This window comes from Saccopteryx bilineata, chromosome 4, assembly GCF_036850765.1.
Source record: "Saccopteryx bilineata isolate mSacBil1 chromosome 4, mSacBil1_pri_phased_curated, whole genome shotgun sequence".
Taxonomy (NCBI): Eukaryota; Metazoa; Chordata; class Mammalia; order Chiroptera; family Emballonuridae; genus Saccopteryx; species Saccopteryx bilineata.
Window position 1 is genome coordinate 28,577,967 of NC_089493.1, and position 27,504 is coordinate 28,605,470.

The 27,504-nt window shown below is 40.8% G+C and overlaps 1 protein-coding gene across 3 annotated transcripts in view; it reads right to left on the reverse strand.

Annotated features, from left to right (window-relative positions):
- RBM25 (RNA binding motif protein 25) overlaps nt 1–27,504 on the reverse strand; it is a 53,671-nt gene that overhangs the window by 22,059 nt on the left and 4,108 nt on the right. The window contains exons 2-11 of one of the 3 annotated variants that reach the window (XM_066277056.1): nt 25,087–25,153; nt 21,765–21,881; nt 21,532–21,652; nt 18,064–18,113; nt 15,839–16,006; nt 14,433–14,490; nt 10,731–10,891; nt 2,445–2,630; nt 1,062–1,115; nt 740–823 (exon numbers count right to left, since the gene is read on the reverse strand). In XM_066277056.1, coding sequence (XP_066133153.1) covers nt 740–823; nt 1,062–1,115; nt 2,445–2,630; nt 10,731–10,891; nt 14,433–14,490; nt 15,839–16,006; nt 18,064–18,113; nt 21,532–21,652; nt 21,765–21,806 — 924 coding nt within the window. In that variant the 5' untranslated portion in view covers nt 21,807–21,881; nt 25,087–25,153. The remainder of the gene's footprint in view (nt 1–739; nt 824–1,061; nt 1,116–2,444; nt 2,631–10,730; nt 10,892–14,432; nt 14,491–15,838; nt 16,007–18,063; nt 18,114–21,531; nt 21,653–21,764; nt 21,882–25,086; nt 25,154–27,504) is intronic. The other 2 variants (XM_066277059.1, XM_066277058.1) reach the window with 2 other exon arrangements.

The following is a 27,504-nucleotide window of genomic DNA, read 5'->3' on the forward strand; positions in this document are numbered from 1 at the left end:
TTCAATAGGCAAAAAACCTGTGAGTGGGATTTACTATGCACAAATACCCATTTCCAAGCCAGTTACCCCTTTGCATATTTTTCTGAGGGGGCATCCATAAATATAATAAAAAACAGAAGCTCATACTTACATCCTATTCCTTGTTACTTTCCAAGCTGAGTGTTTCATCTTGCATTAGTCACCATATGATCTCTATCATAATGGTGGGGGTCAATGAATAGATTAGCTTTATGGGCATTTACAGTTCTTCCATGCATCTAAAATTTGGTAAGTCTGGTAACCACTGACCTACTTTTTAAAATTTCCCCCTCTCAACTTAAATCTACACAAATATAAATCTTAAATTTTAATCTCAGCTCTAAAGGTTTTTCTAAGATTAAGTTAAATTAACGGCCCCCAGAAATACACTAAAGTGTATGTTATCCTGCCCCACTGAATCTAGTTTAAATCTGAACTTGATGTTCATATTGAAATCTAAAAATAAAATTAGCTCTCATTCATATTAAAGTGAGATGACTGCAGAGTAGTCAGTAACTGAAAAAAAAAACTCAGTACACTATGTCAAGGTCCACTTTAATATGGTATTGGCCTTCTGTTTGTTTCTATATAAACATCAATTAAACCTATAAAAAGCATTTAAAATTATATCCTAATGTAAGGTCGATTTTTTTTATGTCTGTTTGTTTTGGATTCTGTAAAAAGCCTAGATTGATACTAAACGAAAAAGCAAGAATACTACCTTGTGTGTGTCTCTGAATTTGCTGATCTCTCGAGATATCAGGTCTCTTTTGTCTTCTTCCATTTCTATAGCATTTATGTCTTCCTAAAAGACAAAAGGGACAGGAAGGAATGCATAAATATCAATCTAATAAAAAGTAAAGGTTAGATATTCTGTACAGGTCTTAAAAAACAGGAGCAATTAAATAAATAAAAAGAACGTACATAGTAGTAACAAATCTAATGATTCAAGTTAAATAGTGAAAAATCAGATAGATAAGAATCACAACACATGCATTGAGCAGTAAACATAGTTATTATCAAAGCCTACAATGTTAACAAACCTTAGTGATGAGTGGATAAGGGATCAGAGGTGCCACTGGAAATCTGCGGAAAATCTGCGAAAAAATCCACAAAGACTTTAAAAAACACAAGAATTCACATTACTCTGCAAAACAATTCTCTGTATGTTTATACTATCATCAGTGCAAGATTTCTGTGATATTTTCTTGATTTCAAATTACTTAATAAAGATTTCACTCATTTTCTATAATCTCTCCCATCACCTATCACCTCTCCCGACTCCCCTAAGCAATGAAATAAGGAAAGTCTCATACTGGCGGGGCTTTTTCCTTGATCCAGATATAGGAATCATATCAAGAAAATATACCCGTAATTCCTGCCATAGAGTGGGATTCTCTCTTCTCAACCCATATCCAACATACATGTCTAGTTATTTTCTACTTTCCCATTAATGGCATAAGAGAGAATACTCCACAGGCCTCAATTACCCTGTCCCTGACTAAGTCTTATCAATTACCATTCCCAACTACAAGCATTTCACCAGACAGGTATTTATGACCATATGAGGAAGAATGAGCCAAGTAATAAAAATATATTTGCCTACAAAGAAAATTAAAGATGGCCTAATAAGGCAATGAAATCCAAAATAATATCAATCTCGATATTAAATCACACAAGATGTGTCCTAGTACTTTTCCATGTTATATGGAATCCATACATACAACATAATTCTAATATTTTTAAAGAACACTCCCCATAATTCCTCTAAGTTTATTCAAAAGAAGTAAGTACATAAAAAAACACACAACACTTTCTCTCGACCTGAACCCACCACTGTTCAGTCAGGGTGGTCAAAGAATGGTGATAATATAACTCTGAGGAGTGGCATCCTGTGCTACTCTTCCATAGCCCTACAGTTAGAATATTAACAGCATTACTGTCTATGGAGGGGAATGATACATGGATTGTAAGGAGAGGTGGCTAAAAATTAAACGGGTAAAAATTCTCATGGTACAAGACCAGCATCCTGCTTGGAGACAGAAAAAGAATTAAGTAGTAAGGCAAAAACAAGGTCAGACCTTTCATAGGGAAACAAAAACAAACATTTTACTTCACCCCTAAGAACAGTTCCTACACTTCATCACTACACAGTTGAAGGGATACTGTTTTTCTCTTACTGAATCTGAATCCACAGCTAAGCACCAGCTTACATGCCAGTGCATTTACACAGAAAACAAATTTTCTGGTAAAAAAAAAAAAGTTAATTTGTAAAACATGGCCAAATTAGGCTTAACAGTATTATTACTACAAATACTAGCCATTCTGTTTTCCCCTCAGAAGTTGAAATGTAGTAAAAACACAAGAGTGACACCATGAAAAGTAAACTGTAGAAACAACTGTTTTCAGAAAACAGTAACACATACGTCCTCCTTCTTTTCCTTCTTCTTCTTCCTGGGGTGAGAGTCAGATTCCTGTGAAGGGGCATTGAGCTCACTGGAGTATTCCCGTATTAAAACTTCAATGGCCCCTTTGATCATCTGATCTCTTCTTTTTGTTTCTTCATCTAAGGCTTCTTCGTCATCATTAGTGACAGTTTCTGGCCTAGCAGTCTTAAAACAAAACAAAACAAAACAAAACAAGGCAAATTCAGGAGTGGGGGGTAGGCAGTAATCAACCAAGAAAATTAAAAATCATTCTAAAACAAGAGTTAGTACACAAAACATGTCTTCTCCAAAAAATCTCTGTGGTCCTCTTAAATGCAGATTTGGTTTTGCTTTTAACTTAATGAAATTAAACTCTCCAGTGTTTTTTCCTTAGACACTGATACTTTAATCATTTTCTTTTCCTTTCTTCCCAGAACAGCTAATATCTTTTTTTCTTTTTTTTCTCTTTTTCCGAAGTTGGAAACGGGGAGGCAGTCAGACTCCAACACGCGCCCAACTGGGATCCACCCGGCACGCCCACCAGGGGGCGATGCTCTGCCCATCTTGGACTTCGCTCTGCCGAAATCAGAGCCATTCTAGCGCCTGAGGCAGAGGCCACAGAGACATCCTCAGTGCCCGGGCAAACTTTGCTCCAATGGAGCCTTGGCTGCGGGAGGGGAAGAGAGAGACAGAGAGGAAGGAGAAGGGGAGGGGTGGAGAAGCAGATGGGTGCTTCTCCTGTGTGCCCTGGCCGGGAATCAAACCCAGGACTCCTGCACGCCAGGCCGACGCTCTACCACTGAGACAACCGGCCAGGGCCATATTTTTGACACCTACCCAGTTACAGAAAGATTAAATTACAGGACTAGCACACTGCACAAAACATCTGCCAAGCTTTCCTAATTTTCCAGGCTGTCTTGCTCAATACTTGTACAAACTAAAATGAATAAAAAACACTAGTTTCATACAAATACAAATCAGATAGGTCAGGGGATAAAAGAATGGTTTCTTTTATTCCCCCTCTGCTTTCTACAATTTCTATAATGTGGGAATACCACAAATAAAAATCACATACTTACACGTAAGAAATCAACTCTGAACACTGCACAAGTCCTCACTATGACTTACTTGTACGAGTAACGTTATAAAAAATAAAAACACAAATTTCATGTTGTAATGCTTCTCACAAATAAGCAACTATTTGTAAGATTTCATTATTTTTAAAACTCTAGATTGTTACTTTGTCTCAATCTGAAAAAAAAAATTACTGGTTTCTAAGGTGCTACTATTCTACATTTTCTAAGCTTTATTTCAAGTCCCCTGGTTAAGCAATTGATCCAGTTCAAAACAAAATTTAGAGAACGACCTCAAAACATTAGATGACTTCTAGTTATTCTCAATTCATATCTTCTTAAAAACTTTTTTAAAAGGTGCAAAAGTAGGACAAAGAAGCAATAAAATAAACAAAGAGCTATGTCTACATAAACTTGTAATTTAAGCCCTGGTCAGACAGATTGGTTGATTAAAGCATCATCCCAATATGCAGAGGTTCCTGGATCAATCCTGTTAGGGCAGTGGTCCCCAAACCCCGGACTGCGGACTGGTACCAGTCCATAGAGAAAGAATAAATAACTTACGTTATTTCCGTTTTATTTATATTTAAGTCTGAACGATGTTTTATTTTGAAAAAATGACCAGATTCCCTCTGTTACATCCGTCTAAGACTCACTCTTGACACTTGTCTCGACAATTATATTTATATAAAAATACCAGTTTTAATGCCGGTCGCATAATTTTATTTTGTGCATTTATCCGTCCCACCCTAAAGGCTGGTCCGAGAAAATATTTTCTAACATTAAACCGGTCCGTGGCCCAAAAAAGGTTGGGGACCATGCATTAGGGCATATACTAAAACAGATTGATCTTTCTATTCCTTTCTTTCTCTCCCTCTCTCTAAAATTAAAATTTTTTCTTAATTAAAAATTTTAAGGCCCTGGCCAGTTCGCTCAGTGGTAGAGTGTCAGCTGGCGTGCGGAGGTCCTGGGTTCGATTCCCGGCCAGGGCACACAGGAGAAGCGCCCATCTGCTTCTCCACCCCTCCCCCTCTCCTTCCTCTCTGTCTCTCTCTTCCCCTCCTGCAGCCAAGGCTCCACTGGAGCAAAGATGGCCCGGGCGCTGGGGATGGCTCTGTGGCCTCTGCCTCAGGCGCTCGAGTGGCTCTGGTCACGGCATAGCAACGCCCCGGATGGGCAGAGCATTGCCCCCTGGTGGGCAGAGCGTCGCCCCCTGGTGGGCGTGCTGGGTGGATCCTTGTCGGGCGCATGCGGGAGTCTGTCTGACTGTCTCTCCCCGTTTCCAGCTTCAGAAAAATACAAAAAAATAATAATAAATAAAAAATAATTTTAAGAATCAATCCCTGGTCAGGGCATACACAAGAAGCAACCATCTGCTTCTCTTCTCCTCCACCCTCTTCCCATGCTGTAGCCAGTGGCTCAATTGGTTCAAGCATCAGCCCAAGGCACTGAGAATACCTTGGTTGGTCCAAGTGTATCAGCCTCAGGTGACAAAAACAGCTCAGTTGATTCGAGCATCAGCCCCAGAAAGGATTGCGGGTAGATACCAGTTAATTACATGTGGTAGTCTTCTTATAGCTAACTTTCTACTTGGCATCTTGGATAAAGACAAGATGCTTTACCCAAGGACTGTATTAAGCTGTTAAAATTATTTTTCAAAAATACTGTAAGCCAACCCTGGCTGCTTAAGTAGATACGAGCATTGGCCTGTCATGTGGACACCCAGGGTTCGATCCCTAGTCAGAGCACACAATAGAAGCAACCATCTGCTTCTCTTCCCTTTCCTCACACCCTCCTGTCTCTCTTGAATCCAGCTGCTTGACTACTTCAAGCACCAGTCCCAGGCACTGAGAATGACTCAGATGGTCCGTGTGTCGGCCTCAGGTACCTAGGATAGCTCAGTGGATTCGAATATCAGCCCCAGGCGGGAGTTGCCAGGTGGATCCCAGTTGGGGCACATGTCTCTCTATTGCCTCTCCTCTCACTTAAAAAAAAATACATTTTGTGTGTGTGTGTGTGTGTGTGTATACTTACTTTAAATCAATAATATACCACAATAAGGTCTTTTTTCTATTTTTTTAATTGAGAGCAGAGGCGGCAGAAAGACACATTCCCACATGTGTCCAACTGAGCTACATCAGGCAAGCCCATTATACAGTGGTCCCTCGTCTATTGCAGGGTTTAGATTCCAGGACCCACCATGATAGGCGAAAAAAAAGTAGCAACCTTATATTTGTTTTATATTTTATATATACTTTAAAGCAGTGGTCCCCAACCTTTTTTGGGCCACGGACCAGTTTAATGTCAGAAAATATTTTCACGGACAGGCCTTTAGGATGAGACGAATAAATGTATCACGTGACCGAGACAAGCGGGAAGAGTGAGTCTTCGACGGATGTAACAGAGGGAATCTGGCCTTTTTTTGTTTGTTTGTTTGTTTTAATTTTTATTTTTTGTACTTTTCTGAAGTTGGAAACAGGGAGGCAGTCAGACTCCCGAATGCGCCCGACTGGGATCCATCCAGCATGCCCACCAGGGGGCAATGCTCTGCCCATCTGGGGCTTCGCTCTGCTGCAACCAGAGCCATTCCAGTGCCTGAGGCAGAGGCCACAGAGCCATCCTCAGTGCCTGGGCCAACTCTGCTCCAATGGAGCCCTGACTGCGGGAGAGGAAAGAGAGGGGGAGGGGTGGAGAAGCAGATGGGCGCTTCTCCTGTGTGCCCTGGCCAGGAATCGAACCTGGGACTTCTGCACGCCAGGCCAACGCTCTACCAATGAGCCAACTGGCCAGGGCTAAGAATCTGGCCATTTTTAAAAAATAAAACATCGTTCAGACTTAAATATAAATAAAACAGAAATAATGTAAGTTATTTATTCTTTCTCTGTGGACCAGTACCAAATGGCCCACGGACCAGTACCGGTCCGCAGCCTGGGGGTTGGGGACCACTGCTTTAAAGCTTTGCTTTGATTTAATATTTTTAATGTTTTAATTAATGTTTTATATTTTTATATTCTTTTTAACTTTTATGCTAGATAATGCTTATTCTACTGCAAAATAAATTCCATATATAAAAAGATAAAAATACCTATATACCACAAAATCCTGCAACAGCAAAAAATTCAATACAAAATTAGATATACACAATTTAAAAATCTGTGATTACAATGAGACTGCAATACAGTGAGACTGCAAAAAGTGAACTGCGATATAGCGAGGGACATACTTGTAGCTTGATGCTCTACCCATCTGGGGCATTGCTCAGCAACTGAGCTATTTTTAGCACCTGAGGCAGGACATGGAGCCATCCTCATCCACTCTTCAACACCCAGGGCCAACTCACTCGATCCAATCAAGCCATGGCTGTAGCAGGTGTGAGACAGTGAGTGAGTGAAAGAGAGGGAAAGGTGAGGAGGAGGGATAGAAAACAAGATGGTTGCTTCTCCTGGGCCCTGACCAGAAATCAAACCCAGGACATCCACACACCAGGCCAACACTCTAACACTGAACCATCTGTCCAGGGCTGACAGTAAGGTCCTAATACAGTTTTTCACTAAAATTCCTTCAGTGATACTCTGCAAATCCCCCAGTAAACTTCTCATTGAAACAAGAAGTCCTGAGACACACATGAGTATTTCAACCCACAACCCTCAACTGTGGAGACAAAATCTCTATCATGAAAATAAACTTTTATTCTTTTTTTTTTTAATTTTAATTTAATTTAATTTATTCATTTTTTAGAAAGGAGAGAGGGAAAGAGAGAGAGAGAGAAGAGAGAAAGAGACAGAGAGAAAGAAGGGGGGAGGAGCAGGCAGCATCAACTCCCATATGTGCCTTCACCAAGCAAGCCCAGGGTTTTGAACCGGCGACCTCAGCATTTTCAGGTCGACGCTTTACCCACTGCACCACCACAGGTCAGGCATGAAAATAAACTTTGAGAGCATCCAAATGCCTTTTAGCTTTTCGTCTACATTCTACATTCCTTTCCATGAACCCTCTCATCTTCATGCTCTTATAAGCATAAGTGTAGGAGTGGGGTTTAAATCCAAAGACATGCTCACCTAAAAATACTCACTGCCAAAAAAAATTTTCCATTCTTGCTATGGGCAAGACATTATTCTAGGTTCTGTGGAAGAACAAGAAGGGACACATTCGCCTGACCAATCGGTGGCTCAGTGGATAGCGTGTTGGACTGGGATGTGGAAGACCCAGGTTCAAGACCCCAAGGTCGCCAGCTTGAGCGCAGGCTCATCTGGCTTGAGCAAAAAAATCCAAAACAACAAAAAAAACCCCAGCTCACCAGCTTGAACCCAAGGTCACTGGCTCGAGCAAGGGTTACTTGGCCTGTTGAAGGCCCGCAGTCAAGGCACATATGAGAAAGCAATCAATGAACAATTAAGGTGCCACAACAAAAAACTAATGGTTGATGCTTCTCATCTCTCTCCATTCCTGTCTGCCCCTATCTATCCCTCTCTCTGATTCTCTGTCCCTGTTTAAAAAAAAAAAAAAGGGCCCTGGCCGGTTGGCTCAGCGGTAGAGCGTCGGCCTAGCGTGCGGAGGACCCGGGTTTGATTCCCGGCCAGGGCACACAGGAGAAGCGCCCATTTGCTTCTCCACCCCTCCGCCGCGCCTTCCTCTCTGTCTCTCTGTTCCCCTCCCGCAGCCAAGGCTCCATTGGAGCAAAGATGGCCCGGGCTCTGGGGATGGCTCTGTGGCCTCTGCCTCAGGCGCTAGAGTGGCTCTGGTCGCAACATGGCGACGCCCAGGATGGGCAGAGCATCGCCCCTGGTGGGCGTGCCGGGTGGATCCCGGTCGGGCGCATGCGGGAGTCTGTCTGACTGTCTCTCCCTGTTTCCAACTTCAGAAAAATGCAAAAACAAAAAAACAAAAACAAAAAAAAACAAACAAAAAAAAAAGGGGACACACTCAATGAACTTACTGCCTTTCTCTCTTGTAATCAGAATCAGAAACTGAAGGGAAGATACAGGAACAAAACAGGGTATATAAGGGGCTGTGAGAGATAGAGGGATACAAACAATATATACTACAAAGCCGACTGCCATTGACAGCAATAAAAACCTGCTTGATATGAAAAGAGAAAATTTACTTAACAGAATCAAGAGTTAGGACTGATGAAGACTATATTTGTCAGATAACATTTTAATTATATAACTTTATGGACAGAATTTCAACAGAAAGCATGGATAGGCAACAAGGACATGAGAGGTCAGCAAAGCACAGATGATGTTTGTGTGGATGCATGACTAAATTGTAAAGGGATTGATGGGGGACACTAGAAATTTAGACTGGAGTAAGCCATGAATATCATGCCAAAAATATGAGCTTTAAACTCTAAAAAGTTCAAAACCACTAAAGATAGATGAGCAGGGTTTTGGCATAATAAGTTATGTTAAAGAAATATAGGCAGGGTCCTGGCCAGTTGGCTCAGTGGTGGAGCGTCGGCCTGGCGTGCAGAGGTCCCGGGTTTGATTCCTGGCCAGGGCACACAGGAGAAGCGCCCATCTGCTTCTCCATCCCTCCCCCTTTCCTTCCTCTCTGTCTCTCTCTTCCCCTCCTGCAGCCGGGGCTCCATTGGAGCAGAAGGCCGGGCGGCGCTGGGGATGGCTCCTTGGCCTCTGCCCCAGGCGCTGGAGTGGCTCTGGTCGCAACAAAGCGATGCCCCAGAGGGGCAGGGCATCGCCCCCTGGTGGGCAGAGCTTCGCCCCTGGTGGGCGTACCGGGTGGATCCCGGTCGGGCGCATGCGGGAGTCTGTCTGACTGTCTCTCCCCGTTTCCAGCTTCAGAAAAATACAAAAAAAATTAAATAAATAAATAAAAATTTAAAAAAAGGAAAGAAATATAGGCAGGCCTGACCATGCGGTGGCGCAGTAGATAGAGCATCGAACTGGGATGCAGAGGATCCAAGTACAGACCCCGAGGTCACCAGTTTGAGTGCGGGCTCATCTGGTTTGAACAAAGCTCACCAGCTTGGACCCAAGGTCGCTGGCTCGAGCAAGGGGTTACTCGGTCTGCTGAAGGACCACAGTCAAGGCACATATGAGAAAGCAATCAATGAACAACTAAGGTGTCGCAACGAAAAACTGATGATGGATGCTTCTCATCTCTCTGCATTCCTGCCTGCCTGTACCCCCCCGTCTCTATTAAAAAATAAATAAATAATATATATATATATATATGCAGTACTGTAGTAGTCAGATGAGAGAAATCTAAATGCAAAGAAATGAGTTAAATATTAATAGAAGTCCAAGGAAACAGAGGAGAAAAGCTACTTACATTTACAAAACAATACTTAAAATTCAATCCTATATTTATGAAAGAGAAGTGAATTAAAACTATATTCATCTACACAGAAAACTGGAAGAATATGAGAATATGCAACAAAAACACCTACAGTGGTTAATAAAGGTGATGAGATTGTGGGTGGCAGTTTATTTTTTACAGTTTGCTTTATTTATTTATTTTATTATTATATTTTTTTTTTACAAAGAACATACAATATATTTGTAAAGAAAGGAATGGTAGTGGAATCAACAAGCTATTTCTATTTTGAATAATAAAAGCTTGAAGACAGCAAAAGGCTGCTTTGTTTCTGCAGAGACAGAAAGATAATAAATCTAGTTTGGATCTGGTCAGCTTGAGGTAACAGAAGGAAATAGGAAGGGATAACAAAGAAATAGAGCTTAGCTATTTTTTTGCTTTCTTGAGAGAAAATAATAATGCATACATTATAATATATAAAAATCCCTTTTATTTTAGCTTTGCTTTATATAGCCACCCACCTGAAGAAAATAAAACTTATTTTCAGTATCTTATAACCTGTGTACTTCTAGAAAGAGGATAACTAATAAAAATTGTGTAGGTTGAAATATATATATTTTGTACTTACTTACAAAGCTGCCTTAATGAATTAGCTCTGTTTGGAATAGTCTGTACCAATGTTTTCTCTGGCAAGTTAACCTTGTCCAGCCTCCCTTACTACCTTCATCCCAACCTGGAACAAGCAAACCAACAGTCATCCACCCACAATGGGTAGATAAAAGGCTTAAAATAACTATAAAGTATAAAAACACACTCCTGTGAATTAGTAACAAGCTTGATCATTTTGTAGTGCCCCATATTAGATTCAATTATAGTAAGTATTTACACTGAAGGAGCACATTTGGCCTAGAATAGATAATATTATGGGGAAGCATACCCCATTAGAAGCTTTCTTCTTTGCTTTCCATTCATCCAGCTGTGCCTTTGTCTTTGCATCAACTTTAACAAGTAGCTTCTTCTCTCCAATCTGCAGGTCATGCAATAACCTTAGTGCACGGAGGGTAGATTCAGGCTCCTTATACTCACAGAATCCAAAGGCTAGCAATAGATGTAAAGAAAAATATCAATATAATTATGAAAGATGAAGAATATGGAAAATAAAAATTATTAGAAACCAAATCTTGTAATAATATCAGGGATTATTCATGTTTTCACTCCTCCTGTTCCTTCATTTACTTTGAAAAGAGTTTCACTGTTACACCCTCAACAACAACAACAAAAAAGGACAAAAACTAGGAAAAAGAAAAATTCTATCAGGCAAACTGCTACTTACAGAAGCACTGATAAAATAGTTAACAAACAGGTAAGGCAAAGGAGGTGAAACAGGGGTGGAAAGACTCTGCATGGGGCATCACAATTGGTGGGTAGTGGGTGTTATATTAAGTGGACCACTTTGAAACCATGTCAACACAAACTAAAAATTAAAAAATAAGCTTGACCAGGCAGTGGCACAGTGGATAGAGCATCGCACTGGGATGCAGAGGCCCCAGGTTCAAAATCCCCGAGGTCGCCAGCTGGAGTGCGGTCTCACCCGGTTTGAACATGGGCTCAACAGCTTGAGTGCGGGGTCACTGGCTCGAGCGTGGGATCACAGACATAACTCCATGGTTGCTGGCTAGAGCAAGGGGTCACTCGGTGTGCTGTAGCCCCCCAGGTCAAGGCACATATAAGAAAGCAATCAATGAACAAACAACTAAGGTGCCGCAATGACGAATTGATCCCTTCCTGTCCGTCCCTCTCTCTGTCATAAAAATAATAATAATAAATAAAATATTAAATAACTGTTACAAAAATTCAAACAACAAAAAATAGGCAACGAAAATAGCAAAATCAGCAAATTCATGATTGAATCTGTTAATTATTTCATGAATTCATTTCATCCAAGAATTGCTAACAGCTGCAAGTGAGAGCAGGCTGCTTCAACATAAATAAAACTTTTCTGAGAAGTTATAAAAGCAATGATCTCTTACCCTAGTTATTCATCTAATTTTGTATTTGTTTCATTTCAGTAAGTCTCCCTATTATTACTTTGTCTTTAAAATGGATATTAAAATTAAAGTAGAACCTAAAACTTAAAAATAAAATATGATAAATAAATGAGTCCTAATATGTATACAGTTAATGACATATCCAAAAGAGAAACCATTCTGAGTGAATTTAAAACAGTAAATTTGACCATACATTTTTAGTGCAACATAAAATGTCAATAAAAACTTTAATAATCATATTTTTGATGACAGTTGGTATTAGCAGCCTTTAAATTACTGTTGTAAAATGTGAGGAAAAGCATACCATTAGTTATGTCACACAGATATCCTTGAAACTCATGTTTCTCAGTGAGGGAAAAAGGAAATTCATGTCTATTACAGAAAAGGTTAAATAAAAAATTTTCAGTCCTGAATTTGAATTAACATGCACTGGAAAAACGTAGAGCAAAGATTAAACCACTCTTACAATGAGTACACTTAATTCCCAGGCTTTGATTTTGAAAGCAGTTTTCCACTAAAAGGAACCAGAACTCCTTAGAGATATGGCTGATTCCAAGTCTGAGGCAGAAAAACTTACTAGACTGAGCTCGGAATATCATATCATTCCAGCTAAAAAAGAAGGTATCAATGGCAGGCTTGTGTCAAACCACTGGAAATCCAACTTGCAAAGGCAACTAACTTGACAGTTTAAGCTTCACCAGCAATAAAATAATAATGGCAATTAATCCATATTAAGTACAACAAAAACAAACCAAATGTACTTCAATCTGTAACTTCAAAATAATTCTTGCCCTGGACAATGGGCTCAGTGGGTAGAGATTCGGCCCAGGGTATGGACATCCTGGGTTCAATCCCCACTCAGGGCACACAAGAGACATGACCATCTATATTTCTTCTCCTCCCTCTCCCCCTTCCTCCCTCTCTTCCTCCCACACAGCCAGTGGCTTGATTGGGTGACCGGTTTGAGCATCGGCCCCAGGCACTGAGGATAGTCTATTGGTCCCAGGGCAGCAGCCTCGGGCGCTAAAAATAGCTCAGTACTGTAGCATTAGCCCCAGAGGCAGTTTGATGGGTGGATCCATCAGGATGCATGCAGAAATCTGTCTATTGCCCTTCCTCTCACACAAAATAAAAGTCTATCTTTGCCTGACCAGTGGTGGCACAGTGGATAAAGCAGGGGTCAGGAACCTATGCTCGCGAGCCAGATGTGGCTCTTTTGATGGCTGCATCTGGCTCGCAGACAAATCTTTAATAAAAAAATAATAACATTAAAAATATAAAACATTCTCATGTATTACAATACATTGATTTCCTAACACTCATGTTCATGGTTACGGGTGGCTGGAGCCAATCACAGCTGTCCTCCGGGACAACACCAAATTTTTATTGGATAACGCATAACGTACACGGGTTGTTGTATGGCTCTCACGGAATTAACATTTTAAAATATATGGCATTCATGGCTCTCTCAGCCAAAAAGGTTCCCGACCCCTGGGATAAAGCATCATGCTGGAATGCTGAGGTGACTGGTTCAAAACCCTGGGCTTGTGTGGTCAAGGCACATAGGGAAGCAACTATTGTACTATAAATTGATACTTCCTGCTCTCCCCCTTCTCTCTCTCTCCCTCTAAAATCAATAGAGAAAAAAAGCCCTTATCTATCAGAGACATACACAAAAATATTGACAGAATAATTGTCTGTGTTACATTAGTCAGCTTAAAAATAATATAAGACCTAACCAGGCAGTAGCACAGTGGATAGTGTCGAACTAGGACGTGGAGGGCCCAGGTTCGAAACCCCAAGGTCAACAACTTGAAGGCAGGCTCACCAGCTTGAGTGTAGGATCATAGACAAGACCTCAAGGTCACTAGCATAAGCCCAAGGTCGCTGGCTTGAGCAAGGGGTCAGTCACTTGCTCTGCCATATATAGCTCTTGGTCAAGGCACATATGAGAAAGCAATCAATGAACAACTAAGGTGCCACAACAAAGTTGTGATGCCTCTCAACTCTCCCTTCCTGTCTGTTCCTATCTGTCACTCTGACTCTGTCTCTGTCAAAAAATAAAATAATAAAAGGAAGAAACAGGTATGATATAGGTTATGCATGGTGGCCATGAGTTGATATATGTTAAAGCTAGGTGAGAGTAAAAAGGAGTTGATCACACTACTCAAATTTTATATATATGAAGTTTTCATTGAAGCAGGTGTTTCTACTAACAAGTATGGAAAGAACAGGAGGCTTAAGACTATAAGGTAACCTTAGCATCTTTCCTCCTATTTTCTTTCTAAGACCTCCCTGTCCCATCTTAATTGTATACTCCTGCTCTGAGACAAAAAGGACTTTGTATCTTATAAGAAACCAGTATGAATAAGTTTTTTTCTGTCCTACCTCCTTCCTGTTAATACTTTTTCACTTTCTAATCTGAACTCTCAATAACATCATCCCAATTGCCTTTATAATCCTATTCCAATAAGGAATCAGAAGAAGGCTAATAGGATATTCCAACAACTAAGGACAATGAGAGTAAAACATGCTAAAAGTTACTAGTGCATACCAGTTAAAATAATCTCAACAGGAAAAAAAGTACCTACCTTGAAGTTTTCCAGATGCACCTTGTACTCTCTTCCAGCTTAAAACCAAGCCACATTTCTTAAAAAGTAATAAAAAATGTTACCACCTGCTTAATAAAATAAAACAACTTATAATGCAAATAGGAGCATAATTATATTCCCACAAGGGAAAACAGAATAAAAAAAATTTCAAATCATATTAGCAACTAAGTTGTTTAAAATCCTCACAATTACCACAAAGCTATTATAAGAAGGAACTATATAACAACTTATAGAAAAGGATATTTAAACAAACACTCAAATTAAAATTTGGAGAAAAAGTCTGTAAAAGAAAAAAAGGACTCTTCAAAAACATAAGTGTCATGATAAAGCAAGCAAACCAAAAAAAACGGGGAGGGGGGACAGCAGGGAACTGTTTTTTATTAAGCAAGCTGTGTTAAAAGGCATGACAATCAAATGCAATGTACAATCCTTGACTGGATCCTAAATCAAAAACAAAACAAGCTATTTTGAATATTAATAGGGAAATTAAATTTAAATATTAAAAAGAAGAGGAAGAAGAGGGAAGGAGAGGGAAGGAGAGAGAAAGAAGAGGGAGAAAGGGATAAGAGGAAAAGAGAGAAAAGCATCAACTTGTTTGACTTAGTTCCATTTAGTTGTACATTTATTGGTTGTTTCTTGTATGTGTTCTGACTGGGAATGGAACCTGCAACCTCAGTGCTCTGGAATAACACTTGATTCACTGACCCACTTGACTAGGCTACATCCATAAATTTGTTAAGAGTAATGATTTTATGATCACGTAGAAGAATAGCTTTGGTCTCAGGAGACACAAGAAGTACTAAAACAAAAAAAATGTCATGTGCCTGACCAGGCGGTGGCACAGTGGATAGAGCATCAGACTGGGATGCGGAGGACCCAGGTTCAAGACCCCGAGGTAGCCAGCTTGAGTGTGGGCTCATCTGGTTTGAGCAAAGCTCACCAGCTTGGACCCAAGGTCGCTGGCTTTAGTAAGGGGTTACTCGGTCTGCTGTAGCCCCACAGTCAAGGCACATATGAGAAAGCAATCAATGAACAACTAATGTGCCACAACAACAAAAAAAACTGATGATTCATGCTTCTCATCTCTTCATTCCTGTCTGTCTGTCCCTATCTCTCTCTCTCTCTGACGCTCTGTCTCTGTATAAAAAAAAAAATGTCATGTCATAACATACTCTCAAGTTACTCAAAATATGTATCTAGCTGTGTGTATAGAGTGGATGTGGCAAAATATGTTACAAGTGTGTCACTGTACTATTTGTGCAACCTTTTGCCAACTGAAAATTTTCAAAATAAAAAGAATATAATTAGTCTTCTTTTTGCTTTTTCTTAAGTTTAAAATATACAACAAAAAAAATTTGTAAAATGAAATAAAGAGATTAACTTACAGCAAGGAGCTGTCTTATGAGCATGTCTGAGGCCTTCTCAGAAATGTTGCCGACAAAAACTGTAGTAGTGGGACCACAATTTTCATCATTTTCCTTCACCTTTAAGCCTGGATGATCCTTTCTTGCTCCCAAATGCTTTCCAACCATAGACACAGTGGGTACTAAGACCTAGCGTGAAGACAATAAAATTCCATCTGGAAATTAAACTTCACATCATTTTTTTAAATAACAGCCTAAAAACGCTAATGTTAAATGAGCAAATACAGGGTGAAGCAAAAGTAGGTTTACAGTTGTTCATATGGAATTATTAAGAACACAAAAATAAACTGGCTGGCCAGGTGGTGGCACAGTAGATAAGAGTGTCGAACTGGACACAGAGGACCCAGGTTCAAAACTCTGAGGTTAACGGCTTCAGCATGGGCTCATTCAGCTTGAGGGAGGGTCACCAGCTTGAGCAATGGGTTTCTGGCTTGAGCGTGGGATTATAGACGTGACCTCATCGTCACTGGCTTGAGTCCAAGGTTGCTGGCTTTATCAAGGGGTCACTCGTCCAGAAATCAAACCCAGAACGTCCACATGCTGGGTCAACGCTCTACCAGAGCCAACTTGCCAGGACCATGAAGATGTTACTTAAATAAGTAGTATAGGCCCTGGCCAGTTGGCTGAGTGGTAGAGCATCGGCCTGGCGTGCAGAAGTCCTGGGTTCGATTCCCAGCCAGGGCACACAGGAGAAGCACCCATCTGCTTCTCCACCCCTCCCCCTCTCCTTCCGCTCTGTCTCTCTCTTCCCCTCCCGGAGCGAGGCTCCACTGGAGCAAAGATGGCCCGGGCGCTGGGGATGGCTCCTTGGCCTCTGCCCCAGGCACTAGAGTGGTTCTGGTCGAAACAGAGCGACTTCCCGGAGGGGCAGAGCGTCGCCCCCTGGTGGGCGTGCCGGGTGGATCCCGGTCGGGCGCATGTGGGAGTCTGATTGTCTCTCCGTTTCCAGCTTCAGAAAAATACAAAAAAAAAAAAAAAAAAAGTAGTATGATAAAAATGGATGCTAACACCTTTCCAACTATTCTTTTAAACTTTTTTTGGTGTTTGTTGCCGAGAGTCAGAGAGAGGGACAAATAGGAACAGACAGGAAAAAAGAGAGATGAGAAGCATCAATTCTTCCTAGCGGCTCCTTAGTTGTTCACTGATTGATTTCTCATATGTGCCTTAACGGGGGGGGGGGGGGGGGGGGGGGGGGGGGCGCGCTACAGCAGACCCAGTAACACCTTGCTCAAGCCAGTGACCTCGGGCTCAAGCTGGTGAGCCTTGCTCAAACCAGATGAGCCCGTGCTCAAGCTGGCAACCTTGGGGTCTCAAACCTGGGTCTTCCACATCCCAGTGTGATGCTCTATCCACTGCGCCACCCCCTGACAGGCTCTTTTAAACTCTTAAAATAATTTATCTGGCCTTGGCCGGTGGGCTCAGTGGTAGAGCATCCGCCTGGCATGTAGGAGTCCAGGGTTCAATTCCCGGCCAGAGCACAAAGGAGAAGCGCCCATCTGCTTCTCCACCCCTCTCCCTCTGCTTCCTCTCTGTCTCTCTCTTCCCCTCCCACAGCCAAGGCTCCATTGGAGCAAAGTTTGCCCCGGGCGCTGAGGATGGCTCTGTGGCCTAGAATGGCTCTGGTTGCAACAGAGCGAAGCCCCAGATGGGCAGAGCATCGCCCCCTGGTGGGCGTGCCGGGTGAATCCCAGTCGGGCACATGCGGGAGTCTGTCTACCTCTCCGTTTCCAACTTCAGAAAAATACAAAAAATAATAGTAATAATAATTTATCGCCTGACCAGGCGGTGGCACAGTGGATAGAGTGTCGGACTGGGATGCGGAAGACCCAGGTTCGAGACCTCGAGGTCACCAGCTTGAGCGCGGGCTCATCTGGTTTGAGCAAAAGCTCACCAGCTTGAGCCCAAGGTCGCTGGCTCGAGCAAGGAGTTACTCGGTCTGTTGAAGGCCCGCAGTCAAGGCACATATGAGAAAACAATCAATGAACAACTAAAGTGTCACAATGCACAACGAGAAACTAATGATTGATGCTTCTCATTTCTCCGTTCCTATCTGTCTGATTCTCGCTCTGTCTCTATAAAAAAAAAAAAAAATAATAATAATAATTTATCTACCTTTATCAAATTTTTTAGCTTTAAAAGTACTATCACTACCATATTACCTCGCTTCTCCTTAAACTTATACTTACAGTTGGAGCAGGAGCCATAATGCTCATTGGTACAGGAATCATTGGGGTCCCTAAGGAAAAAGCAGAAATGAGTTGTAAGCACACAATTATTTAAGACTATATTCTATTATCAATTAAATGCCACACAGACAAGTAACCTCGTTCAGTTCATTTAAGTAGAAATGCAGGACTAATGACATATTGATGACTACCTTATTTTTAATAGCAATGTGCTATCAGGTCAATCCATACAAGCCATACATACACACACACACACACACACACATACACATATACATTTTAAAAGCAAAAAGGCTACCACAACATGCTTTTGGTTAAAGAGTATTAAAATATGGATAGTAAAAAATAATCAGCCTAATCCGATGAATAGAGCGTTGGACTGGGATGCAAAGGACCCAGGTTCGAGACCCTGAGGCCACCAGTTTGAGTGTGGGTTCATCTGGTTTGAGCAAAGCTCACCAGCTTGGACCCAAGGTCGCTGGCTTGAACAAGGGGTTACTTGGTCTGCTGAAGGCCCACGGTCAAGGCACATATGAGAAAGCAGTCAATGAACTAAAGTGCCACAACAAAAACTCGATGCTTCTCATCTCTCTCCCTTCCTGTCTGTCTGTCTCTATCTATCCCTCTCTCTGACTCTCTGTCAAGAAATAATAATAATAATGAAACAAATAATAAAAAAAATTGTGGGTAGTTATTCACATTCGGTATCCTCAAAACCAGCAACTTTCACCCTGGCCAGTGGCACAGTAAATAAAGTGTCATCCCAGAGCACTAAGGTCGCTGGTTCAACAAAGTTGCCAGTTTGAGCCCTAGTCAATGGGTGCACAACTAAGAGAAAAGAGTTGTATCTCTCTCTCTCCCTTCTTCTCAATCCATAGGGTATAAAACAAACAAAAGAAAAACCAACAACTTTCACAAATACAGGTTCAATTACAGGTTAACAGTAATATTAATGAATCCTTTACAAGTAAAAGTAAAAACCAGGCCCTGGGCCCTGGCCGGTTGGCTCAGTGGTAGAGTGTCGGCCTGGCGTGCAGGAGTCCCAGGTTCGATTTCCGGCCAGGGCACACAGGAGAAGCGCCCATCTGCTTCTCCACCCCTCCCCCTCTCCTTCCTCTCTGTCTCTCTCTTCCCCTCCCACAGCCAAGGCTCCACTGGAGCAAAGATGGCCCGGGCGCTGAGGATGGTTCTGTGGCTTCTGCCTCAGGCGCTAGAATGGCTCTGGTTGCAACAGAGCGACATCCCAGATGGGCAGAGCATCGCCCCCTGGTGGGCATGCCGGGTGGATCCCAGTCGGGCGCATGTGGGAGTCTGTCTGACTGCCTCCCCATTTCCAACTTCAGAAAAATACAAAAAAAAAAAAAAACCCAAAAAACTACTACTATTAATCAATTCACACCTAAATTTCACTCTGAACAGCTATATATACTAGAAACTACTAAAAAAGTCTATTTTGGGGAAGTGAACTCTCAGAAAATGTGAGGGGAAACCCTTTTGACATATGCACGCATTACTTTTTTTTTGTTTTGTTTTACAGAGACACAGAGAGAGTCAGAGAGAGGGACAGATAAGGACAGATAGACTGGAAGAGAGAGAGATGAGAAGCATCAATCATTAGTTTTTCGTTATGACACCTTAATTATTCATTGATTGCTTTCTCCTATGTGCCTTGACCGTGGGCCTTAGCAGACTGAGTAACCCCCTTGCTCGAGCCAGCGACCTTGGGTCCAAGCTGGTAAGCTTTGCTCAAACCAGATGAGCCCGCGCTCAAGCTGGCGACCTCAGGGTCTTGAACCGGGGTCCTCGGCATCCCAGTGTGACGCTCTATCCAGTGCGCCACCGCCAGGTCAGGCTGCACGCATTACTTTTTAATGAAAAATATACATTACATAGGTATTTGGTCTTGAATAACTGCACTAATTTGGTAAACTATTTCTTTTTCGTTTTCTTTTTTTTTAATTTTTGACACAGCACACATGCAGGCAGTGAATAAGCTACAATTAAAATCTGATTTATGGGCCCTGGCCGGTTAGCTCAGCAGTAGAGCATTGGCCCGGCATGTGGAAGTCCTGGGTTCAATTTCAGGCCAGGGCACACAGGAGAAGCGCCCATCTGCTTCTTCACCCCTCCCCCTCTCCTCTCTCTCTGTGTCTCTCTTCCCCTCCTGCAGCCAAGGCTCCATTGGCTTTGCAGTTGGCCTGGGAGCTGAGGACGGCTCCATGGTCTCTGCCTCAGGCACTAAAATGGCTCAGATTGTAGCTGTGCAATGCCCCAGAGGGGCCGAGCATCACCCCCTGGTGGGCAGCATCTCTCCCTGGTGGGCATACCGGATGGATCCCTGATAGGGTGCATGCAGGAGTCTGTCTGCCTCCCCCCTCTCACCTCCGCTTCTCACTTTGGAAAAAATACAAATGAATAAAAAAATAAATAAATAAATCTGATGTATTACCCAAGTATGCTTTCCTAGACAGAAATAATGCTTTGCACTTTTGCAGACAGAATTACCACTCTACAAACAAATGTCCACATTAGTATTGCAACAACCAAACCAGGCAAGAATACCGTAAATACAGTTTTGCAATCTACTGATTCATCTTAAAGAAGCAGGGAGTGGATAAAAAATACAGGGAGTAGCCTTAAAAGAAACATATCCCAATTGTCTTCTACTTCCATTAGAAAGTAGTGCTCATTAGAAAAAGCTACATTTACAGCCCTGGCTGGAGAGCTTGGTTGTTTAGAGCATCATCCTGAAATGCAGAAGTTGCCCAGTTCGATCCCCGGTCAAGGCACATACAGGAACAGATCAACGTTCCTGTCTCTCTCTCCTTCTCTCCTTTCCTCTCTAAAATCAATAAAATAAAAACATTAAAAAGAAAGAGAGAGAAAATATTACATTTAGTATTTGCTCTTTAAAAGTTCAAAGGAGTCTGTCCAGGCTCCTTCCTCTCTCTAAAAGTAATAAAATTACGGAAAAAAAAGAATCAACTAAAGAACATATACTTATAGTGGCTTGTAATATGCATTAGGACAGCGGTTCTCAACATATGTATTTTCCGATGGCTTTAGGCGACCCTGTGTTTTGGTCATTCGACCCCGCCAGGGTCGTGACCTACAGGTTGAGAACTGCTCCATTAGGAAATATCTGGAAGAACAAAGAAGAAACTAGTAACCCTGCTTAGTTTCCATCTTTCTACAAGGGGGTGGTAACAAGTTATGTGTGAATGTGATAAAAAATTTTCACTGTATACCTTTTGATTTTTTCACTTCATTTTAAAAATAACAAAACTTCACAAATGAATTTATACTGAGCCAGATATGAAAACTACTGCCATAGGAAAATGAGCCATCATATTTCCAGAATGTTAACAGACATCTTTACTACCAACACAATCACATACATATTATCTTCCTAAAGTAAATAATGCAAAGACAAAAGTATGGGTTAAAACAACAGCATTCACAATTTACCTGGAGGTACAGGTGGAGGAAAGCCAGGAAACTGTGGGGGTGGGATCCCTGGAGGGAGTGCTGGGATTCCCATAGGAGGGCGATTCAAATGAGGGGGGAAAGACATTCTTACTGCAGCAGTCTAAAAAAAGAAATCATGACACATCATTTTATTTGAAAACTTTACAATTCGATATGCCTGGTTTGATGGCCTTCATTTTTAGAGTATCTGCAAAATTCTAAAGTTTTCTTACCCAAAGGAGTTGGCAAAGACCCTCTTTTCTTTGTCTGTCCATTGAGAATTTTTAAAACTTAGATCTTTTCTAAAATAAGTTCCCAAAATGTACACGATCTAAGTTCAGGATAGACTCCTACAATCATATGGGAATACATATAAAGGAAGAAAAAAATTTTGAGGTTCAGTTAATATCCAAAAATTAAATACCAAATATCAATGACTCTTTTTAAAATCAAACTCAGAATCCAGAAAAGTGTCTTATATTTTTAAAAAGTGATCTGATGCCTTCTTTTTTTATATACGTATCAGTATCTTTGTGAAAACTAATTTACAAAGTTACACAGTATTTATATTAACTCAGTGCTGGCCAATTCCTCAAGTACAAATGATTGTCTCAGTGAACTACAAATCTGGGGGGTAGGGAAGAGTGAGGGAACCTCCTGACATCAGGTCACAGTAACCAAATATAAAGAAAATATAAAATTTGTAACAATGGCCCTGGCCGGTTGGCTCAGTGGTAGAGCGTCGGCCTGGTATGCAGAAGTCCCGGGTTCGATTACCGGCCAAGGCACACAGGAGAAGCGCCCATCTGCTTCTCCACCCCTCCCCCTCTTCTTCCTCTCTGTCTCTCTCTTCCCCTCCCACAGCTGAGGCTCCATTGGAGCAAAGATGGCCTGGGCACTGGGGATGGCTCCTTGGCCTCTGCCCCAGGTGCTAGAGTAGTTCTGGTCGTGACAGAGCGTCGCCCCTGGTGGGCGTGCCAGGTGGATCCCAGTCAGGCACATGCGGGAGTCTGTCTGACTGTCTCTCCCGTTTCCAGCTTCAAAGAAATACCAAAAAAAAAAAAAAGGAAAAAAAAAATTTGTAACAATGGCCTGACCAGGCGGTGGCGCAGTGGATAGACATCAGACTGGGATGCGGAAGACCCAGGTCCAAGACCCCGAGGTCACCAGCTTGAGCGTGGGCTCATCTGGTTTGAGCAAAAATTCACCAACTTGGCTCAAGCAAGGGGTTACTCAGTCTGCTGAAGGCCCATGGTCAAGGCACATATGAGAAAGCAATCAATGAACAACTAAGGTGTCACAATGTGCAACGAAAAACTAATGATTGATGCTTCTCATCTCTCCATTCCTGTCTGTCTGTCCCTGTCTATCCTTCACTCTGTCTCTGTAAAAAAAATTTTTTTTAAATTGTAACAATGAAAAAAGTCAAAATTTTAACAATAAAAGTCATAATTTTGCTTAAAGTTAAAAGCAAACTCCTTAAACATTCTTAAAAGAAATTCAGAAAGATGCTAGTATTTAATTTTTAAAAACTAGAACACCCCATAGCCAGTGGCTCAACTGGTTTGAGGGTCGGGCCTGGGTGCTGAGGATGGCTCGGTTGGTCTGAGCTTGGGCCTCAGGTGCTGAGGATAACTCCACTAATTCGAGCATCGGCCCCACCCAGACGGGGGTTGCTTGGGCAATACTGGTTGGGGTGCATACAGGAGTCTGTCTCATTATCCTCCCTCTTCTCATTTAAAAAAAATAAATAAAAATAAAAACAAAAACTAGAACATACTGAACTGCTTCATCGTGGTTTGTGATATTACTACTTTAAAGAAAATTAGTTTTTACTTATAGTTAAATAAATATTTAAATATCTAAGACTTTCTTCCCCTCAAATTTTATATTTTGCTCTATATATTCCACATATATTGGAAAAAGTAGAAAAATATTAGGATGTCCTAGGTGGCTTCCATGCACCAATTTAAAAAGCAGCCAAAATAAGTAGGTTGATCTCTTATCCGTGATGCCACTAAAAAGCAGTGATCTGATCCCATGTACTTCCGCTGGGAAAATTTCTTCCACCAATGTTCTATAACTGAAGGAGTTTAGAGTTGTTAGTTTTTTAAAATGTTAATCTCTACTATTTTCTTTTTTTGTTTTATAAATGTTTTTACTCACCCTTCAGAAGAGAGAAGATAAAAAGTGCATGTCTTCTACTTCCTCGCCCCCTAATCCCAAGTTTGGTATACATATTGTTGTATTCTTCTAAAAATCTTTCTACACATAAACTAACATAATCATTTGTTTTTCTGCAAACAATATAATCATACTATATTGTTACACACGTTCTCCCTCCTTATCATTTACATCTCTTTATGCCAATTCATAAAGTTCTATTGCATTATTTATAAGGCAGTTAACTATTATATAGACATACAATAACAATTCAAGCAACATTGATGGTTGGCTCCACATTTTACTTCTTACAAATAATGCTGAACATGGCAAATTGGACATGTAATTCTATGCATCTGTGCAAGTAATTTTATAATACAGATTAGTACTATATGCAGCCACACTTTTCTGCCAAATCATCCTCAAAACTAGTGTACAAATTTATACTACCACCACTTGATATGGGTATACTCGTTCTTCATCCTAAGCATGGCTAGAGTAAACCAGTGTTTAAATTATAAAATTCTAATAAGTGAAAAATCCTCATTACAGTTTGTATTTCCTTGATCATTGATGAGGTAGGTTAAGTATCTTTTTATTTGTTTATTAGATACTTCTTTAAAAGTCTTAGAAAAGCATGTCCTTTGTGCTCACAGCTGTTTTTCTCAGTGTTCTTTTGATTTTACTTAGTGTAATAAAATATTCTATAAAATGTAAACTTCAATTTCGGAAAACAATACACTTAAGATATTTAGAAAGTTTTACAGGTAAAATAAATCCCTAGGTTAATTTCATACACTTGGCAAATAAGGTACTGGAAATGCTTCAAAATAATAAGCAGGGCCTGACCTGTGGTAGCGCCGTGGATAAAGCATCGACCTGGAACTCTGAGGTCACCGGTTCATAACCCTGGACTTGCAGGGTCAAGCCACATACAGGATGCAACTACTACAAGTTGATGCTTCCCACTTCTACCCCCTTTCTTCCTCCCTGCCCCTAAATTTCTCTATAAAAGAAAATTGCCTGACCTGTGGTAGTGCAGTGGATAAAGTGTCAACCTGGAACACTGAGGGTTACCAGTTTGAAACCCCTTGGCTTGCCTGGTCAAGGGACATATGGGAGTTGATGTTTCCTACTCCTCCCCCCTTCTATCTCTCCTCCCCCTCTAAAATGAAAAAAAACTTAACAGTAAGCAGGTATTAGGATAAATTAAAAAGAAAAACTGCAACTAATTTAAGACTGTAAATGTACTATATTTTTAAGTAATCCATTTAAATACTTTTGCCCAAAAATAAAAACAAATATTTTATAAGGCAAGAGTGTATCTCCTTTTAAAGCAGAAGCAAAAAAAAAAAAAAAAAAATTAAAAAGAGAGGGCTACTGTCTACTTACAGAAGCTCTTCTATTATAATATTCTATATCTCAGCACTTTTCTGAGGAGGGCAGTTGGTATTAATACCTGTTGAATAAATGAATGAATCAGTAAAAAAAGTGAACTCTGAGGACCTTATTAAACAAATTTATAAAGAAGCTTTCATGTGCCAGGTAGTATGCTAGCAATGACCTAATGCCCAGCCTCACAACAGTTATAAGGACTGGGCCACAAATTCATATTTAGAATCATTTCCCCAAAATATTATATATTAATATTATTTCTTGTAAAACCTCCGTTCTAGTGCCTGACCTGTGGTGGCGCAGTGGATAAAGGGTCCACCTGGAATGTTGAGATCACTGGTTCAACACCCTGGGCTTGCCTGGTCAAGGCAGAGATGGGAGTTGATGCTTCCTGCTCCTCCCCCCCTTATCTCTCTCTCCCTCCCTCATCTCTAAAATGAATAAAATTAAAAAACAAAAACAAAAAAAACCTGTTTTTGGTGTTTAAACAATACTTCCTAGTTTTTAAATGTGTACTTCATTCTGTTAAACATTGACTAGATTATATGCTTAATTTAGTTTATGCCAATATAACCACTCCATTCACTTCTAATTTTTCTATGAAATATTTCCCTTTTACTGTGAACTGTTCAAAACTTGCTTATTCACATAGGCTGAGAGGCAGAGGTAATCTTCATAAGATAATGGCCCTTCTATGGAAATTCAGAAAACAAAAATTTCTGGTGAACTCTCATACATATAACATGATACTTCAGACATCCTAAAATTAGAGTCTCAACCACTTATTTCAACATAAAGTTTTATTTTTATGTAAAAATAATACTGAACTTTTATAACCATAAGCAAAGCTTATCAGATGTTATTACCTATAGTTGATAAACTATATTACTCCCAAATAAATTATATAAACATTCAAAGTTGATAGCTACTTTGTACTAATGAAGTTAGGAAGAGGGCTAGGAAGTGCTTTATTTTAAATACAGTGGTCAGGCCTCTCCAAGATGACATTTGAACAAAGACTTGAAAAAGGCTGAGGTAGGAAGGCCTATTAATATCTACAGGCAAGACTTCCAAGCAAAGAAAACAGTAAATACAAAGAGCCAGAGGTGGGCATGGAGTGTTCACAAGAGAAATAGCAAGGCCAACAACTAGAGAAGAGTATGAGAGAAAAGTCAGGGATAAATACCGAGTATTACCTACTTGGGGAAGGCCTTCAGAGTATAGGGCTCTGTAAGGCCAGTGTAAAGAATTTGTTTTTCCTCTGAATAAGTTGGAAAACATTAAAGGTTTTTTCATTTTACTTATATTTTAACAGTGGTGTTAAGATAAGACTAGAGCCTGACCAGGCGGAGGCACAGTGGATAGAGCATTGGACTAAGATGAGTAAGACCCAGGTTCCAGACCCCGAGGTCGCCAGTTTGAGTGCAAGCTCATCTGGTTTGAGCAAAGCTCACCAGCTTGGACCTAAGGTGGCTGGCTCAAGCAAGAGGTTACTCGGTCCGCTGAAGGCCCACAGTCAAGACATATGTGAGAAAGCAATCAATGAACAACTAAGGTGTGTCGCAACGAAAAACTGATGATTGATGCTTCACATCTCTCTCCGTTCCTGTCTGTCTGTCCCTGTCTATTTCTCTGACTCTCTGTCTCTGTAGGGAAAAAAAAAAAGGTCAGACTGGAGATCAAGAGTCTAAGTAAAACACTATTACAACAATCCAGACAAGAAAGGGTGGCCTGAACAGGTGGTATGGTGAAAGTGGTAACAAGCTGTTAGATTCCGGATATACTATGAAGGTAGCCAACAGTTGAGGAAATGCGTTGGGATTTAAGAAAAAAAGAGATGGAGAGGTTAACTGTATTAGCACTGAAAAAAGTTAAATAGTACATAAAAAATATTGGAATAGTAGTGCTCCACTTTTAGAAGGTTCAAAGCATTTTCACCTGCTAAGTAAAAAGTAAGAAAAACAAGCACCTATGATGGAAGTGTTCCTTATCTCTGGTGTGGCAATTTTCATATAGGTTTATGCATGTCAAAATTCACTAAAACTAAAATGGATGCATTTTGCATGTTAATTTTATTTCAGTAAATTAATCTCCCCCCAAAAAAACAACTTCTAAATAAGATTTATCTCTACCATTCAACATACACATGCATTCTGTTCTTTTTCACTTTACTCTTTTAAACCACTATTTTTTTCTTGCACTTCCAAGAATACTATTACTGTTTATAAGCATTTCTCCATTAGTTATCCCAATAGAAACACAATATTTTACCAAGTATAGATTTATAGGCTAACCCCCCATCAGGACACTGTGTGCCAAATTTCTGAAATGCTAAAAGGCAAATGAACCAATAAACTCTCCTCAGCAAACACTCTAGTACATCTTCCTTCACTCAATACAGCTAGTGCTCGACTT